General features: G+C 34.6%; 2 protein-coding genes across 2 annotated transcripts; one reads left to right on the top strand and one right to left on the bottom strand.

Moving 5' to 3' along the window:
• The first annotated feature begins 9,514 nt into the window (after positions 1-9,514).
• Positions 9,515-10,105, top strand: LOC138874165 (uncharacterized mitochondrial protein AtMg00300-like). Its single transcript, XM_070152674.1, has one exon. The coding sequence runs from the start codon at positions 9,515-9,517 to the stop codon at positions 10,103-10,105; it is 591 nt and encodes a 196-aa protein (XP_070008775.1).
• A 2,704-nt stretch (positions 10,106-12,809) lies between these two features.
• Positions 12,810-18,145, bottom strand: LOC104247381 (NAC domain-containing protein 90-like). Its single transcript, XM_009803385.2, has 3 exons — positions 17,884-18,145; positions 16,861-17,156; positions 12,810-13,239 (listed from the first exon to the last, which is right to left on the bottom strand). The coding sequence occupies exons 1-3, from the start codon at positions 18,056-18,058 to the stop codon at positions 12,913-12,915; spliced, it is 798 nt and encodes a 265-aa protein (XP_009801687.1). The 5' UTR covers positions 18,059-18,145; the 3' UTR covers positions 12,810-12,912.
• Between the last annotated feature and the right edge of the window lie 1,785 nt (positions 18,146-19,930).

Genomic DNA, 19,930 nt, shown 5'->3' with positions numbered 1-19,930 from the left:
TTAAGTTCAAATCATATTCAACAGACTAAACTCTATTGTCGTATTACGTCATATTTGTACACATATTGAGACTTTGATATAGTGACCTAATGGAATCTAAAAGTATAAACACTCTCAAAGTTTGAGGAACTTAAGCTTATAATTAAATTTATAGTACTAGTAAGCTATTTTATTATTTTATTTTACAATTGACCTAAAATTATTTTTTTTTGGTGACGCCTATTTGTGGCGACGGACCACCGTCGCCACTAAAAGGACTCGTACTGGTCGCCTTTTGGACTGACGAACTTCTATCTTCTAAAATTAAATGTTTTTTTAGGTGACAAACATATATAGGCGCCATTTGGAGCGACGACCTTCTGTCTGCTAAAATTAAAATATTTTGTGACGACTATTTGTGACGACTATTTGTGACGGCTTATATTGTCGCCACCAAAAGTAGGACTGACGACCTTCTCGACTTTTAAGTTTCAGATGAAAACCATTTGTGGCTTGTAAAAGTACTGCTGTGTGTTCATATATTTTCTAGCACACTTATTTATTTTTTGTGGCGACCACAGTCGCTATAAAATCTAATATAAAACAATAATAACAATGCAACGGGCAGATGCACATTCATATTGCTCCAAACCTTGATGAGAAATTTTTAGTTATATGTAAAATAAGTAAAAATAAAAATAAAAATACATTGGATTAGTCAATATTTTCTATGAGAAAAGTTATACTTTTTTTTTAAAACTAAAGTTGCCCAGACAACAGTCTAGGTTGTGTTGTATTCAAAAAAGCGCAAGAGGGAGGCTAGGCCTGACTTCAGAAAATACAATAACGGTGATGCAATCACCCCAAAATAAGGACATGAGGTTCATATATGTACAACCTCCTTCCTGAGACCTATAACAAAATTAACTAACAAAGAAATTAGTTTTTTCAAACTTTGTTCTTATACTAGGAAGTTGCCATTTATTCAGGAGAAAAGGTCCTTTTCCACTGTTAGGCAATTCTTGGAATGACCGATACACCCTTCTCTAATTTGTGGTGGTAGCCAATTTAGCAAGACAATTCGCTACCTGATTCCTTTCTCTAAAGCAATGCCTGACCGTAGCTCTAGTTTGTTTAATTATGAAGGAGGTTCTGTCTATCACCCTTTTTTATCTTCATACTGTTAGTATCTCCTTCCGTAAGCATATCTACAATGACCTTTGAGTCCAGTTCGAGAGAGAAATTAGTGTACCCATTTTGACGACACCATTTCCCTCCAAACTCCGCTGTTTTAGCCTCTGCCATGGTATTACTATCACAACTGATAGGAATAGCAAAAGCCGTAATAAAGTTCCCTTGACTATCCCTGACCACCCCTCCAATGCCCGCCTTACCACTTTCTTTGCAAAAACTTCCATCAGTATTAACCTTGACAGTGCCGGGTAGAAGGAACTCTCATGTGACTTGCATCCATTTTTGTGTTGGTCTAAGTCTCTCAATTTAATCACATAATAGGGGCCATTCCATCTGAGTGTAGTCACCAGGTACAATATTGGAGATAACTGCTTTCAATGTCCATATGATTTGGTGTCTCATAGTGTTCAACTGAAACTTCTTCTGTTTTCTATATCTGCATGCATTCCTTTATTTCCAGAGTTCCCAACATATGTTTGTGGGAGATATCTGAAGAATTTGATTGTGCACTTTATTGTTGGCAGTTGTTTCCTACCATCTTTTGAGAGTAGCAATAATAGGCTCCTGTTGATGTTTGATTCCAAATGCATTTCCTATGTTATTCCATATGAAGTTGGCAGCATCACTACTATTAAACACATGTTGCACTGTTTCTACCTGCGTAGAAGAGCAACAAGAATATCTGAAAATAATGTTAGTACCAAATCTACAAATGGAATCATCAAATGGCAATCTGTTTTTTTTTTAAATTCTCCAGGTTATAAAAGACATTTTGAAGGGGATAGAATTATGCCAGATTTTTGTTTATGAAAACATTCTTCTATTTCTTGAATCTAATAGAATGCCATGCTGTGTTAGAAGAAAATTTCCTATCATTAAAAATAGTCCAAATAGAGAAGTTATCCTCATTTGGGTCTCCTATTTTCAGGTGAGCAATATTGTCAGTAATATGAGCAGGGAGAAGATCATTGAGTTTACCAATATTCCATTCTTCATTATTCGTGAAGTCTTTCACCTGTACTTTAGAAGATCTCTCACCACCTTGTAAAATATTGGCTAAAGCACATTTGCATGTCCAATTGTCCCACCAAAAGCTACAATTACCTATCTGAATTTCCCGTCTAATGTTATTCTCTGCTTTGTCTCTGATTTTGAGCATGTTTCTCTAAATATGAGAATCAGTTGGATTTAGCCTTTTGTTCACTAGATGATCTCTTTTGCAATATTTACTCTTGAGAAAGTTGGCCCAGAGGGAAGGATGAGTTCTGAATCTCCACCATCTTTTAATGCTAAAGTGTATCTATGATATCCTCCATTTTTCTGACACCAGCTCCTCCCTCATCTTTAGGAAGACAAAAGTTATTCCATGAAGACCAATGGTATTTGTTCTTACCTTTATTTGTAACCCAGAAGAAGTTTGCAAAGTGTTTCTCCATGAGCTTAGTAATTCCTTTAGGAGGGTACATAGCAGCTAGAATGTATGTGGGAAGGAATTGCAGGGCATGTTTAATCCAAATCATTCTCCCTCTAGAGGACATCATATTGGCTTGCCATCCATTGAGTTTCTTGATAATTTTAGAGAGCATATCGTAAAATAGATTGCTAGTCTTCCTCCCAAAGTATATAGGGCATCCCAGATAAGAGAAAGGGAAGGACTTATCCATATAATCGGTAGCATTTCTAATTCTATTAATTCTTGTTGCACAGGTGTAAGGGGTTGTAATAAAGAAGCTCTTGTCATTGTTAACTTTCTGCCCAGAAGCATTTTTATACCTGCCAATAGTATTTTTGATTAACTTGATAGTCATGTTATTTCCACCACAAAATATAACAATATCATCGGCATAGGCTAAATAATTGATCATTGGGCCTCTTTGATCCATGCTAAAAGGAGTGAAGCCCATAAAGTCATTTAGCTCATTGAGGGATCTAGAGAGAACCTCAGCTCCAATAATAAACAAAAAAGGGGATAAAAGATCTCCTTGTTTGAGGCCCTGAGTAGATGTGGAAAATCCAGTCCTAGCCCCATTGATAATGATAGAGTACCAGATACCTTGTAGAAGCCCCTAGATCATGTCAATCCAATTTTTAGAGAAACCAAATTTTCTCATAATTGCCATCTGAAAGGTCCAGGAAATTTTGTCATAAACTTTTGCCATGTCGAGTTTTATTATAACATTGCATCCTCTGTTCTTCTTGTTCCCGCCTTGAGCAATCTCCTGAGCTAGAAGGAGGTTTTCAGTGATCAATCTTCCTTTCACAAAACCACTCTGATTCTCTGATATAAGCTTCCCAAGTATATGATTCAGCATTCTGGAAAGGATCTTGGAGATAATCTTGGCCGTAAAGTTACTCAAACTAATAGGTCTCAAAGCCGAGAAACTACTAGGAGAGTCCACTTTAGGAATAAGAACTAGGCAAGTATGTGAGAAAAATTTAGTGAGTCTCCCCTCATTGAAGATTGCTTGAACAAATTCAGTGATATCCTCCTTAATGATATCCCAACAGGATTAAAAGAATTTTTCATTATATCCATCCGGCCCAGCTGCACTATCAGGACTCATATTGAAAACAACATCTCTAATCTCTTCAGTATCAGGAATGACAGTGAGATTTTCATTGTCATCATCAGTTACACATTAAGGGATACAATTGATGATATTTTGATCATTGAAGTGGTGATTGATGTTAAAGAAATGTTGAAAATGATGGACAACTGCCTTGCTAATGTTAGCATCCCCCTCAATCCGGTGGCCTCTGTGGTCTTTGATTTTAAGAATTTGAAGCCTTCTCCTTCTCTCTCTAATGGTACTATGAAAGCATTTAGTGTTAGTATCTCATTTTTCGAACCAGTTCACCCTAGATTTCTGCTTGAGAATGTCACCCTGCATCCCCATCCATCTAATGTACTCAACTTGACCTTTGTTCAATTCAGTTCTGGTAATATCATTACTGTTCATAAAATCCTTTTGTTCAATGTCATTCATTTTATTTTTCCAGTATTGAATTTGGTTGAAAACATTGCCAATGTCATCTTTAGGCCATTGAGTCAGCCTTCTGCTCAGCATTTTAAGCTTTTGTTGAAGTCTCCACAAAAGGATTTTCATTAGCATGATTCCTCCAGACTTCTTCAACTACCTGCAAAAAAGTTGGTTGGTTAGTCCAACTTTTTAAAAACTTGAAGTATTTAGTCCCTTGTTGGATGGTGTCACTGCATTGAATTAGAATAGGTCTATGATCAGAGCCAATTCTAGCCAAGTGGTTGACAATATCGTTTTAAAAAATCTGGGACCATTCATTATTGATAAACACTCTATCCAATCTCTTCCATATTCTTCTTCTTGGCTCCCAATTGTTACACCATGTGTATTTTGGACCAACAAAATCCAAGTCCATTATACCACAGTTATCTATGTAAGTACCAAATTCAAGGCTTTTATTCATTTTGTGAGATCTGCCGCCTTTTTTTCTCATCTGGGTCTAGAATGACATTGAAATCACTCTCGATGCACCATGAACCATTCACCTGAAGATTGGTTAACTCTAAACTACTCAAAAACTCTCTCTTTTCTTTAGGAGTACATTTAGCATATACTGTTGTAATATAGAGATCACTGTTGGCAGCCCCATAATGCAATTTGATAGTAAGTTATTGCTCGTGATTAAGTAGTCATGTTGTTGCCTGACCACATGATCCAAATCTGACCATTCGTATTAGAGATACAGTGTTGATAACCAAGAAACCTCCTGCACCTTTCTATTTGATTAATACTGACAAGAGGTTCCATAATAGCAATAAGTTCCATCTTATAGATGAAAATTAATTTTTTTAACCTTGGTAAGGCTTTGTTGGTATTTACTCCCCTAATGTTCCAAAATATAGCATTTATCATTGAAACAGATCAGGTTAGCATGAGTGTCCTCCTTTAGGAGGTGTAGTATCTTTGCTTTTATTCTTTATTCCTTTTATCTCTTTTTTTTCTTTGGAACATATGATCTGAAAGGATTCATCCTTTGAATCAGTTTGTATTTGATCTTCAGGAACCATAACTGTCACCCTATTAAGGGAAGTCACTTCTATTTGTTGGCTAGTAACATATTTGTCTTGTTTTGATTTGGATTCCATGTTGAGATCAATTACCACATCAATTCCAGGCAGGTTTCAAATTTTTGAAGGCACACTGGTTGACTCATTGACATAATCGCTCATGTTTAAAGCTCTTTTTTCCTTCTTTCTGTTTTCAGGATCTTCATTCTCATTTTGATTATCATTTTCTTGAATTGACTCCTGTAGATTCTCCTTTGTTTCACTGTTATTGTTATAGACATTCTGCTCATACTTTCTTGAGTTTGTTCTAGAGGGAACCTAACCATTGGCAGCCTCAAATTGGACCCCCTTTTCATCATAATTTGACTGCCCTTGATCACTCACAAACTTATCAGGATTATTGTCCTGATTCAAATTTTGAAGAGCCAAGCTTATCTCTTTGTTATGCTTTTTCCTCCTGTTTTTGTCATCAGATAAGTTGAGCATTGGTTTGAAAATGACTTTAGCTTTCTTTTTAGGCAGTTTTCTCTGTTTGCTTTTTTTAGTTTTTTTCCTGGATCGCTCCGTGATGTTGCTTGAAGGCTGTTGCAGGGACTTATCAGAATCAATGTCACTCTTTTGCTTCAATTGGTTTTGACTTTTGAGTGATTCTGTTTCCAACCTGCCCATTGTTACACTTCCAGATTCAGTAGTCTCAGTTCCTCTGATTTCATTATTCAGATTAGCACAAGATTTTTGATCATCGAATTCCCTGTTATCCTCATTCTGATTTTCATCAGTCTTTTGAGCCTCCAATTCCCTGTTTTCAGTAGTCTTTTTTCTTTCTAAAGCTCTACAATTGATCATATTATGCCCCAATTGTCGACAGAATTTGCAGTATTTAGGGACTCCCTCGAATTCAATTTTTTTGCACAAAGCCTTTTTGGGGGCATTGTCATATATTTGACCAATATAGACAGAGTTTGGTTGGTCCTTAAGCAAATCAATTTTAACTCTTACTTTGACCATACTAGGCCTTGTTCTTCCTTTAGTAGCTAAGTCCATTTCTAAGGGAGTACCAATTGCACTCACCACTTGTTTAACATGATTCCATGTGTGCATATGAAAAGGCAAGATAGGAAGGAGAACCCATACCAGAGCAATAGGCAGGTCCTCCTCCGGCTTGAAATCTGGCGACCATTTCTGGAGCCACATCTGCTGCCCTTCAATTTCAATTACTCTTCTAAACCAAACAGAGTAAAAATCATCTTCATTAGTGAAATCAAGGAACACATTGTACATATCGTAGACCCCAATCTTGACAATGCCCTTAATCGATATTAATTCCTTGAATTTTGACATAATTTTATCGTTTTGGGGCCTTGGTTTGAGGAATCTCCCAACAATTGTGAGTTTGCACTCTTCAGCCATAACACCGTAGTAGTTTGTCGCTTTGAATAGAACCGTCGGCATTCCATTTGTGCATGGTATGGGTCACTATGATAGAATCCCTGCCATGGCTGAGTAGAAGAACTCGGAGCACTCGAGGAGAAGATGACCTTTGTAGCATAGGCCAATTTTGTGTCAATTGGATCAGAGGGTTGGTTCGCCATGGTATTTGGAGTCGATTGACCTTCTTTACGTGCCAAAACGGCGCCGTCCGGCGGGTCCATCGGTTGACGCGAAGGAAACAGTGGTTTATAATATAGCCGTTGAGGTTCTTTTTTAGAGAGAGAAAAAACTCTTTTTACCCCACATAGAAAAGTTATACTTTAAAGAACAATTTACTTACTTTAAAGAACAAGCTACATTGCTTCAACGGCTCATTTTCATGTTTGTTAGATCACTACAGAAAATAAAGTTTTCAGTGCTGATATTCGTGACGACTGCTATAATCACCACAAAAAATAGTGTGCTATTAGGTTGCCGTTTGGAGTAGCAACCTATCTAAAACTAAATTAACTCAATATTTAAAATAAAATGGAGATGTTAAAACTCCAACGTCGTTGTGCATATATTAACCAGAAAGACACGTGATCATAAGCAGTTGTACAATTAGTTTCAGATTAAGAATTATTATTTTCTTTATAAATTGTTCATTAAACTAGATGTACACTGGTGGAACTGGAGGATTACTAAACGACAAGGAGTTCGAACACGTTTGATTTCCCTTTTTTTCTTTCCATGTATATATATACACACACACAATTACAATGGATAATGGAGCATTGTATACTTTATTGCATAAACTATTTGATAGTAAAAACTTTCTATACAATTTTGTTTAGGAGTATTTAGTGTGTTAATTATAAAGTTGTTGGGAAATTAGTAGTAAAACAGCTGGCTATTGCATTGTTGTAATTTTCTTTTTTAAAAAGGAGGATGCAGTGCTGACCCAAACTGCCACGCAAAGTAAAATCCTTTTGTGGCAACAAGAATGTCACCACTGAATGTTTTTCTGGCAACTAATTAGTCGCCACTATATGTCGTTATTAGTAGTGACGACCCACCTAAAATCTATTTTGTAGAACATGTTTTGAGGCGACCATGCTCGCTACGAAATGTGTATTATTTGTGACGACTCCCCAAAAGTCGTCACAATTAACATTCAGTTAAGGTAGTATTTGGAGACAGTATGGACACCAACCACATATGAACAATTCAGCTGCTTAACTGCATTTTTATATTTTGAGATAGGAAAGAACTCAACAGAAAGTATGGCGTGTAAAAAAATAAAGTTGATTTTTTGGAAGAGTAAAAATTATAATTAGAAGAAGTTTTTAAAATGTTATGGAGTAATATCTTGGATATTTGTTGTACTTAAGAAATGTCTAGATATTCTGGAGTCTTGGATATTTAAGGAAGATATTAGTAGAAGGTGATAGAATTTTTGTATCTAGAATCATCCCTAAACAAGTATAAATAGGAGTAGCCTTAGGCATTTGTAGTGAAGCAAAAATCAAGAAAGTCTTCTTTCCAAAACAAGTTCTCCTATCTAAAATCTATCTTCTCTTTTCAAGCTCCTCTTCTTTAGTTGAATCCTCCAATCTTAGTTAACGATCTTGGGTTAGCAGAAGGTCTCCGACTAATACTCTTCTTCTGCTATTCTTTACATGGTATCAGAGCCATATCAACTTCTGGATTTCAAGGTCGGGTTAGTGGTTGATTCAACTGGTTTCTCTAAATGAATTTGGGTAGTCGTGCTAATGGACTGGGGATTGAGTTATTGAACCAGTCCAACAACAAGGTATGAAAGACTTGTATGGAGTCATACCTTGTTGGTGAGGATTTGTGGGAAGTTTTCAATGAGAGTAACACAAGTCCTCCTGTTGATGCACCGAAAAATAGCAATGCGCGTGAGAATTGGAAGTAGATTAATGATAAGGCGGAGTTTATCCTAAAGATGTCTATCTCTCCTAATTTATTTGATCATATTATAAGGTGTAAATCAGCTCATGAAATATGGAGGACCTTCGATCGACTGTTCAATAAGAAGGATGAAGCTCGACTACAAATTTTGGAGAATGAGTTAGCTAACACCACTCAAGGTAATCTATCTATCGCCGAGTATTTCTTGAAGGTTAAAAATATGTGTTCCGAAATTTCTCTATTGAATCCGTACGAGGCTATCTCTGAAGCACGAATAAGAAGAATCATTATTCGTGGTTAAAGCTAGAATATATTCCATTTGTTACATCGATTCAAGGATGGGTTCAACAACCATCTTTGGAAGAATTTGAGAATTTGCTGTCATCACAAGAGCTACTAGCCAAATAGATGGCTGGTGTATCTATCAAAGAAGGGGAAGGAAATGCTCTTGTCGTCGATAAGAGAAACTATAAAGGGAAATCAAGATATAACATGCACTTTCAATCCTCAAGTGGTTCAAGCTCACCAGGAAAGAAGGGGGAGTCTTCCAGTAACGGTAAAAAGCTTTTAAAATATTATCGTTGTGGCAAAGTCGGGCATATAAAAAGATATTGTCGAGCCAAAGAGAGAAATATGGCTCAAACCAAGAAAGTTGCTGAAGAAGAAGAAAAAGAAGACTGGGAAAAGTGCTTCGCAGTGAAGACTCGAGCAATAAATGCCATGGCTTCCATAAATTTTGAAAGAGACTGGATTGTGGATTCAGGATGTGGGCACCATCTCACTGGAGATCAATCCAAATTATCCACCTTTCACGAATACAACGGACATGATGTCGTTGTTATAACAAATAATACAGTCCATAATGTTAAGAAGGAAGGCACTGTTGTGATCAACGAGAAGTAAAAAGACACTATCACCCTCAACAGTGTCTTTCATGTTCCAGGTATGAAGAAAAATCTATTTTCAGTTGCAAATGCTTTAGATGATGGAAACTATATGCTATTTGGCCCACGTGATGTGAAGTTCCTCCGAAATATCAAGGTCCTCAAGGCAGATATCGTTCACTCAGGTAAGAGAGTTAACAATTTATATGTCTTATCTGCCTCTAATTCATATATTGAGAAGATGAGTAGCAATGATAATACACATCTTTGGCATGCTAGACTTGGACATCTAAGCATGGATAAATTAAAAGCCATGGTAAAGTTGAATCTACTAAAAGGTTTGCCTAACTTAAGAAATTTTGGTGGAGAAGAGGTTTGTGAAGGATGTCAATATGAAAAGGCACATCGTCTTCCATTTGACAGATCCTTGTCAAGGTGCAATGCCCCACTAGAACTTATTCACAGCGACTCAATTGGGCCAATGAGAACTCCTTCATTCCCAAGCTATTCTTATCTGCTAATTTTCATTAATGATTTTACTAGATTCACTTGGGTTTATTTTGTGAAGCACAAGTCAGAAGTTTTCAATAAGTTTGTGGAGTTCAAAGAAATAGTTGAAGGTGAACTCGATTCTAGAATAAGGCGGTTGTGAACTGATAATGGTGGTGAGTTCACGTCAGATTAGTTTCTTTCCTTTTGTCGTCAGCATGACATTAAAAGAGAGTTGACATACGCCGATACGCCACAACAAAATGGAGTGGTTGAAAGGAACATCCGACACTTAACTGAGATATGTAAGAGTTGGCTTCATGCCAAGAGTTTACCTAGAGCCTTGTGGGCTGAAGGTATGAAATGTACAATGTACGTGATTAACATGATGCCTCTTTCTCCGAACAATATGAAGTCTCCCTATGAATTAATGTTTAGAGAAAAGCTTAGCGTGAAACACCTTAGGGTTTTTGGCTCTATTTGTTATGTTCACATTCCGGATTCTAAACAGAGCAAGTTGGATGCCAAGGCAAGAAAATGCATCTTTGTTGGATGTGATGAAAAGAAAAAAGGTTGGAAGTGTATGGATCCTAAAACTCATCTCTTTATTGTTTCAACGGATGTCATATTTGATGAAGTCTCTTTGTATTATGGAGTTGCAGAAAAAGAGTTAAGTTCTAAACACTTGAGCCTTGAAGCATCAAATCTGCCCATCACAGGTACTTCCTTAGATAATGCAGTTATCGAGGAGCTAAGAGGAAGGGGGAGCCCGAGAACTCAAAGAAATGAAACTCAACAAGGAGATGATTCAAGTGTTTTAGGAAGACCAAAAAGAACTAGTAAAGGCATCTCGTTTCAAAGACGAAAATTTCATTAGCACATACTCATGTCTCTTTGCAGGACCAACTGAAGAACCTTCAGTTTTTGGGGAAGCAAGACGAGCCAGAAAAATAGTGCTGAGATCTTCACCAAGACACGTCCTAAAGCATCGTTGAGTTCTTCCGCGACACGCTTGGGATAGCTTAAAATCACTTTAAGGGGGAGTGTGAAAAAATAAAGTTAATTTTTTTGGAAGAGTAAAAATTATAATTAGAAGAAGTTTCTAAAAAGTTATGGAGTAATATCTTGGATATTTGTTGTACTTAAGAAATGTCTAGATATTCTAGAGTCTTGGATATTTAAGGAAGATATTAGTAGAAGGTGATAGAATTGTCTGGATTATTTTTGTCTCTAGAATCATCCCTAGACAAGTATAAATAGGAGTAGCCTTAGGCATTTGTAGTGAAGCCAAAATCAAGAAAGTCTTCTTTCCAAAACAAGTTCTCCTATCTAAAATCTATCTTCTCTTTTCAAGCTTCCTTTTCTTTAGTTGAATTCTCCAATCTTAGTTAACAATATTGGGCTAGCAGAAGGTTCTTCTGCTATTCTTTACATGGCGTAACACTTGGATTAAACATGTTCCTTTCAAAATCTCATTTACTCTATGAAGAATTTTGAAAAAGAAAATCCCATTGGATGATATATATATACTATTATCGAATTTGCACTTAAAGTTTCAAAATGCTCATGTTATAAACATCCAATAAGCTAAAGAGACAATTGATCATCTCATTTTTGAAACTGATACTGCCAATGCAGTTTTCCTATACTCACTCTTCGAGTATGAGGATTCAGAACGGGAAGAATGTCAATACATATACAGTCAAACCTTTTTATAACAATCTTGTTTGTTCCAGATTTTTTGGGTTGTTATAGCAAAGTGCTGTTATAAAGAGCATATATTATAACATAGCATGGACATTGATTCCAAAAAAACTTAACTTTTATAGTAAAAAAATTGTTATATAGCAATACTGTTATATAGAGATATGTGTGAAAAACACAATGTCCAGCTAGGTATGGAAAAGTTGCCAAACAAACTACAGAATATGTCAACACATTCTCCACATAATTCTAATGTTATATGTGGTAACTTGTAGAAATGAAGAATCCTTCCTATTTACTGTTTTCACTGGTCGGAAGCAGTGCGGGGCGTAGGCATCTTGCTTGAAGCGGTGTCACGTCACATTGCTTCGTCGAATTTTTTTCGAAATCTATATGTATAAATAATAAATAAGATTAAAATACTAGGTATAAATATAAAAATGAAACCGCTTGTCAGTACAGTAATTTATTTATTTATTCATTTCTTTAAATATTGATGCTACTTAGAAAAATTGTTGCGTACGCCGCTAGGAAGACCAAGTCGTAGTTATAAAGCTAGGTGAATATATATATAATAGGTGTAGGATGTTCTATCAAGTTAGAAGCTCAATTTTATGGAAGCTACAAAGTTGGGAATGTTCATTAACACATATGTAGGATTTGAGAAGGTAAGGTTTTATGTCCTGTCCTTCATGTATTCTCTAGGGGTCAATGCTTAATCGAGAAAGGGAATCTTAGAGCAATAGTAAAATTGTCTCTGTATGATCTAAAAGTCACGAGTTCAAGCCCTGAAATCAGCCATTGAACATCAAGATAGACTACCTACATCGCATCCCCTTGGGTACGGTCCTTCTCCTTCCTCAAATCCTACGTGGACTACGAGATATTTTATGCAGCGGACTACCTGCCTCAATGCTTAACCCTCCATCACGGCGAGGGAGGTGAATGCATGGGGAAATGGAGTTAGTAAAAAAAGATGGACTCTTTATAATGTTATAAGACACAAAAAGGACTGAAGAGGGAGATCATAAACACGAAGCACAACAATAATATTAGGATAAACTCTATTCTTACAAAACAACATTACAAAGAGGCTTCTATAGGTGGCAAATAATCTTCTAAATTTATTTTTACAACCTCTTTATTTTACACACACTATGAACCTAACCACATTGATAACATAAAAGTAAAATCTACTCTTGAGGTTGTTAAACCCTAGCTAATTAATGATTAATAATTAGTTAACTTAAACTTTAATTCCCATTTTTAAATAAAGTGGCAGTCCCAATCCCATAAGGGGACATCAGAAAAATCCAAATCATTTGAAGTTTCCACAGGTTGTGAAGTACGAGCATGCTCCTCTCCAGAGGATGAGCTTTCCATTAAATAAACATTTTGTGCGAGTAAATTTTTATCGTTTGGAGGATTAATATTCTGGTTTGATGGTGTAGCCTCATCATCTCCAACAGCATTTAGTGGTTGAGGGGGTACTACTGTTCCTTCAATAATACCAAAACCAGGTGGCCTTCTGTCAAATGCCCTAACACACTTTGATTTCTTGTACATTCTGCACAAGCTGAATTCATGCCGCAACTGCATACAATTTGAATAGTTTAAGTTCTTGGTATATGCAAGATTATTTTTTGGCAAGTGGTATCAATATATAAGAAGTGAACAAATGAATAATTAAATTAAACTGACAGTATATGCCGCCATTTTGACGAAGCAGTGTCGGATGATACTAATTCATTGAAGGTACACCCCGCTCCTAGCTCTATTCTCAACGGCGTAAAAAATATTTACTCAATCAATTTCATTAGAATAAAGTAACTAAATGTAACTATCTATGATAAGAATTACTAATAAGTAATGTTTGTATTAGCGTAGGCTATTTACGTCACATTCTTTGGGGTGCGGTCCTTTCTTGGACCTTGCGTGAATGCAGGATATCTTATGCACCGGGCTGTTTTTTTTTTTTTAAAGAATCAATAAGTAACCTGATAGAAATGATAAACAACCTACCATAATTAATTAGACCATGTACAATCAACAACAACAACCCAATATAATCCCACTAGTGAGGAGGGTAGAGTGTAGGCAGATCTTACCCCTACCCGGAGGGTATGGAGGCTGTTTCCGGGAGACCCTCGACAGCTAGACCATGTTAATCGTATAAAAAAAAATTCTTTATATTATCAATAACAATAATAAGTCACTTCATACTTTATATATGTGAAAGTTATTATCGATGGTGCATGAATATTGTGTCTTTCTAGAGAATGAGACATGTTGCTACCTGATTCAACATCAGAATATCTAGATATTATGGTCATATATATAATTTTTAAGGAAGCTAGAACTTTTCATTGTTTACAAGTAAAGAAAGAAAGAAAGAAACATAGCTTAGTATCTAATCATGACAGTTTCATAAAATTTGTAAAAGCTCTACATAATAACAAGAGGAACAAAAGAAACATAAATTTTCAAGCAAATGAATACTTTAGTAGGCTATGGCTTAAATGAATAAGTTTGCTTAGATGATATTTTGTTTTTTTGTGTAATATATATATTTGAGATAAGGAAAAGTCTTCCCTACCAATCCTTACACTGCTTAAATTAGATCCCAACATATAATTCCAAGCACATGCAGACATTTTGTATATTATTGTGCTTGTCCAATTCAAACCTTGTTTTTGTGGAGGCTAGGTTTTATGTCCCTCTTTTTATTTTTTGGATTTTAATTTACTAAGTAGGGTTTATATCAAATCCTCTGCCACTTCAAGGTGGTACTAAAATAACAATAATAAAAAGAATTTTAGTAGGCTACAGGGTGAGAGAAAGAAATCGCTTGAGCACCATATTAATTTGATGGTTAAAAATCAAAATTAAAATACATATATTATATCTATACATATGAGCAAGAAAAAGATCTTAAACTTATTTTTAATGTGTGGTAGAGCATAAAGAGAGCATTTAATTATTGTCATGTTAGATCATTGTGACCTATATATAGGGGAATCAGAGGCGGACCTACCCTTAAGCATTCTCGTGATGAAGAGAAGTCTTTTCCGATGTTGAAAGGTATCGTCATGACAGCTCAATTTGTCCGATAAACTACTCGGGGATCCCATGGTTTAGTAAAATTGGAGGGAAAATTTTTTCTTCATCCGGAGGTTCATTCGTTATGAACTAAAAAGGGAGGATTCACGGTCCTCGGTAATTTCAAAAAACATATAACATGTATATATTTTGATTGACACCTTAAAACTTAAAGTTTAGACAACTGCATTGGTTGATTTGAGGGGTACAAATTAACTTTTACTTGCTTGGATTCAGTTCCTAATTATCCATTATTTACTCAAACTTTTATTTGATAGTAATGCCCCGTCACTTCAAATCCTGAATCTGCCTCTCTTTTTAATTATTTTTACTTTTGGTTGGAGAGATCTAGACAGGAAGGGGAATAAAAAAGCTGGCAAAGTATATTACATAAATCTAACACTTGCAAGATACTTTCTTTGTCTTATTTGATCTGGTATACTTTCCCTTTTAGTTTCAAGAATTATTTTTTTATATTTGAAAATAAATTATTGTTAAACTTCACTTTTTATCTTATTATTATAAATACAGTCAGACCTCTTTATAACAAACATCCTTTATAACAACACTTTACTATAACTGTTAAGTTATTTTTAAAACCATTCTTCATATTATGTTTTAATATATATCCGTTCTTTATAATAATACTTCATTATAGCAGCCAAAAAATATTGGAACAAATAAAACTATTATAAAAAGGTTTGACTACAGTATTCAAACATAAAATTCACTGGATCTGTATAAAAAAAATGATCAATCAAGTACATTAATTATATTGGTTATGCTTTCTTGTCAGTTCCACCTTCAGTGCAATCATCACAACATGTTACAATTGTTACAACCTTGAGAAACAGACATATGTATGATGTGGGGCGGATCTATGTGCTTCGTTGTGGGGAATTATTGGCTAAAATCCTAAAAAATTATATATACATATTATGTTTAAAATAATTATATATTAAACTGTGAGCTCATATACATGACAAATTAAACGGTTCACTGATTTAGCTTAAGCCACTGAAGATTTTGTCATTCATACAATCACTGTTAAAAATATCTGTGTGAAAATCATCTCTCATTTTTTACATTTGTGACCCTCTTTTTATCTCATTTTCTTTTGTTTTAATTTCTTCCGGAAAAAAAGCTTAATTTTCTTCAAATTAATATAATAAATGATGCGCTTTTCCTGACTTGTTAGTATTTTATTTCCAAATTTGCTTCCAATTTTATTTAATTGATTGAATCGAACTCGGGTCAATAATAATTTTTTTATATGACCAACACTTCATAACCCTAAAATCGACCAAACTGATTGTATGTACGCTCATATTTTGTGTGGCTAGTGGGACACCCATATTTAAAAAAAAAAAAAGGATGACAGTACGCCTATATTTTTAAATCGTGGATCCGCCTATGAATAAGCTATTTCTATTAACACATGAAAATTTTGAGTTTCAGTTATAAGAAGAATCTTGCTTATATCAAGAAACTAGATAATAGAAGTCAGCAATTTGATCTTACCTTGATGATACAGTAATTTGTAACAACAGAAATGTCTAATGATGATAGATCACAAGTTTTAAAAATCTGGTCAAACACCTTCACATAAAATGACATGGAAGAAGTATATAAACCCTCCATCCCGAATTTGTTGTCGTGTTTTGCTTCTCGACAGTCAAGCTACGTGAACTTTGATCATTACTTTAAAATGTATTTTTTCATCACAACAGCTTGCAGTAATTTTTGTATAGTTTTTGAATATCTAAATTTTAAGTTTAAAATATTGAGTTGATCTAATTTAATTTAGCTCCAACGATTATTCAAATTGACTCTCAAGAAGTGAAACATGACAACTAACTTGGAACGGAGGAGTATAAACCGTCAAATCACTCTATAACATTCATTTTTTATACCACTATTTTACTAAAATAACCTAGTTTTGTTTGGAACCGATTTTTCATGTTATCTTATACTATATGTTTCCTATGACAACATTTCGTGTCATAGAAGCAGAATAAAATAAAATTAAAGGACAAACGATACCGTTATAGAGAGATTTGATTAGAAGTACATCTAGCTAGTTAAAAACCCTAATTTTTTGAGGGAGCAACTGACCTTTAAATTTGTAACACTATTTGTTGCTGAAGCTTCTCCATCACTGGCTTTATACTCATTCATCTTCCACAGGGTTTTCTTCCCATTTGGAGCTCTTCCTTTATAGAAAACCATAGTTCTTTTGCCTCCAATAATTCTATTATTGGATGAATATACATAACCAGGAGTTCCAGTAGCTTTCCAATATCCTTCTGTTGTAAGCCTAGTAGGTCTCCCTCCTCTAGCTTCCCTATCTTGAATTGGAATGAAGAAAAACCATTGCTCTGAGTCATTTCGAATTCCTTCTCCTGCCATTTCTGGTTTTCAAGAATCACATTGAGAAGAAGAAAGGTTAAAAAAAGAGTCTAACTTCTATAAAAAAAAATTACACTATTAGCTAGGTCATCTAAGATAGCTAGAGGTAGTTGTCCCTCATAGGCGGATGCAACATACTACCATCGGATTCATCTGAATCCAGTACTTTTGATGCGGGTTTTAAATTTATGTGTAAAATTCTATTGAAATTGCAACAAATAGTAGATATGAATTCATAACTTTAAAAATACAATGGGTTCCATGCTAAGAACATTAAAAATTGAATCATAGAGCTTAAATCCTGGATCCGCTTCCATTGTCCTGGTAGTAGTGATATAGTTAACATGTGCAACAGGTCAAAATACACTAATAATGTAAAAAAATTTTAAAATTGTTGTCAAGTGCATGTAAGGTAAATTCTACAAAAAAAAAAAAAAAAATTAGGTTTTCTTTCTCTAGGAAGATTAGGTTTAGCAATCAAAAACAAATGACTCGGAAAAATCTCATAAAACGAAGGTTAATAACAAATTCTTAATCTTTTAGACTGCAAAAAATGATGTTTGATATAATAATTAAACCATCACATATCAAAAAAATAATTAACATAATTAAAATTGAACAAAAGGATAAACTTATATTGAATGGTTTTGAGTATCATATATAGTGTGTGTGTGTGTGAAGAAAGAATTATGATGCAAATTAAAAGGATATATATGGAGATGCAATAACCTGGGAGTTGACATGGATTGTGTTGATATATATTAACAACAGGTATAACACGTTGAATGTCTAATTCTCTTTTGCCATTAAGCTTATTTCTCAGATAAAAATCCACCAATTCCTCTTCTGTAGGATAGAACCTAAATCCTGGTGGTAGTAGATTATTACTATCATACATCTCCATTTTTACAAACACTAATCTTCAAATATTTGTGTTTTTTTTCTTTTTCTTTTTCACTCTCTCTCTCTCTCTCTCTAGGTTTTTTGATGCCTTTACTTTGTGCATGTCATGGTTTGGTCTAGCTGAGTATTTAAAGAGTTAAAATATGAGGAAAAAAGGGGTGGGGTGGGGGTTGTGGGTGGGTTGGGTTGGTTTTGTGGGGGGGGGGGGGGGAGGGGTAGGGGAGGAGAGCGAAAGGAGTAAAAAACGAGTGAAATAACTGAAAGAGGGGTTCAACACTTAGAAATTTCCACCCTCGTCACGGCGTGTGATAGGAAGGGAAACCCTACTACATTTTCCTTAACAATTAGTACTGTATTAGTCAATACTACTTAATATTTACACATTTGGTAATTTCATTTTTTTTTTGGTTAAAGCTGTTTTAATCATTCTTTTTTTAATTACTTTTAAGTAAAAATCTGAATCTTTTTTCGAAACTTACTTAATCAAGAATGTGGTGAAAAGAAAGGCTAAAATCAACAATTTATGATTTTGTTATTTTCCCCTTAATTATTTGAGTTAGAAATGCTCTTTTATTGTGATTAATCTTTTCCTCTCACCTATCGCATATCCATGATAAGAACCCCCCACCCCCCTCCCCCTCCCCCACAAAAATAAAATAAAAAAATCATGCTTACTTAAAGAGTTGAATTTTATATTTATAATAGATAGGTTTAAAGGACTTGTGACAAAAAAAATTAAACTAAAGGACGGATGCATAATATATTAGTAAACTACAAGAGGTGTTAGAGTTACGAAATCAAATCCGAGGGAAGCTTTTAAAATAATCCCCCTTTTTCATTTTCTTTTTTCGTGATAAAGAACAAGTAATAGAGCAATATAAGTTTGGATGAGCTTATTTTAAGTGATTTTAAAGCTAAAATAGCTTTTAAGCCATAAATTAGGAATTCTAGCTTTTGGCTTGTTTTTGTCATTTTAACTTAAAAACAAGTGCTTAAAAGCACTTTTTTACTCTATCCAAACACTACAAAATGACTTAAAAACACTTAAAATAAGCCAATCCAAACGGGTTGTAAATCTTAGAATTATATTCTTACTTTGGGGGGGGGGGGGGAGGTATATGAGTTGACAAAATATTTCTCTTCTCTTCTTTGCCCTTGAAGTGTGTTACTTAATTATCTATTTCTACCGTCCATACTTGATTTTTTTTTATGAGACAAATATGTGATTTTTTTGTTTGTTAATGGGTGACGGTGAGAGTCGAACCAAGGACCTCTCGTCTCCTTTAATACAATATAAAAATTGTGTGACCGTCTCTTTGTTAGAGAAAACACATTCTTATTTAATTAATTACATCTGCAACATATATCTACATATTTTTTTCCTACGATTCCTAAGAAAGACATTAATGGCTAATTAAGTGCTTTATTTTTTTGCAGTTCGAGAATGGGTAATATATATTTTTGTATATATAAAAGTTATTACCTCTTGACATAAGAAAAATACTTAGTGTAGTAGCAGATGTAACATTCTTGCACTTTTATTTGGCTCGCCACTGCCTATATATGGCCTGATATAGAGAAACTACCCTGAATAGTTTGTGTACTTAACCTAATTGGTAAGTTATGGCCCTAAACGACTAAGTAAAGCTCTAATTGGAATGAAAACATTTTAGGAAAAAAGAGAGAATAGATATCTATAAATTTACACAAAAAAGGGTTGTCTTGCGTACACAAATTTACTTGAGCTCTGACTCTCATTATTAACATTAAAAGCGTTACTACAAACTTTCAATGTTCCACAAATCCTTATGGTTATATTTTTATGGCTAACATATGATCATCATCTTTGCTAAGACCAATCTTATGTCTAAGT

Source organism: Nicotiana sylvestris, chromosome 7, assembly GCF_000393655.2.
Source record: "Nicotiana sylvestris chromosome 7, ASM39365v2, whole genome shotgun sequence".
Classification (NCBI taxonomy): Eukaryota; Viridiplantae; Streptophyta; class Magnoliopsida; order Solanales; family Solanaceae; genus Nicotiana; species Nicotiana sylvestris.
Note: the sequence above shows the minus strand (reverse complement) of the source record. Positions and strands in the feature narration are given on the sequence as shown.

Bases quoted from the DNA above. Each gene is read 5' to 3' on its own strand.
- LOC138874165 (XM_070152674.1), top strand. From the start codon at position 9,515: ATGAAGAAAAATCTATTTTCAGTTGCAAATGCTTTAGATGATGGAAAC.
- LOC104247381 (XM_009803385.2), bottom strand. From the start codon at position 18,058: ATGGAGATGTATGATAGTAATAATCTACTACCACCAGGATTTAGGTTC. The intron at 17,157-17,883 runs GTTATTGCATCT...CTTGAAAACCAG, and splicing joins CAATCCATGTCAACTCCCAG to AAATGGCAGGAGAAGGAATT. The intron at 13,240-16,860 runs GTCAGTTGCTCC...AATTGTATGCAG, and splicing joins ATAGTGTTACAAATTTAAAG to TTGCGGCATGAATTCAGCTT.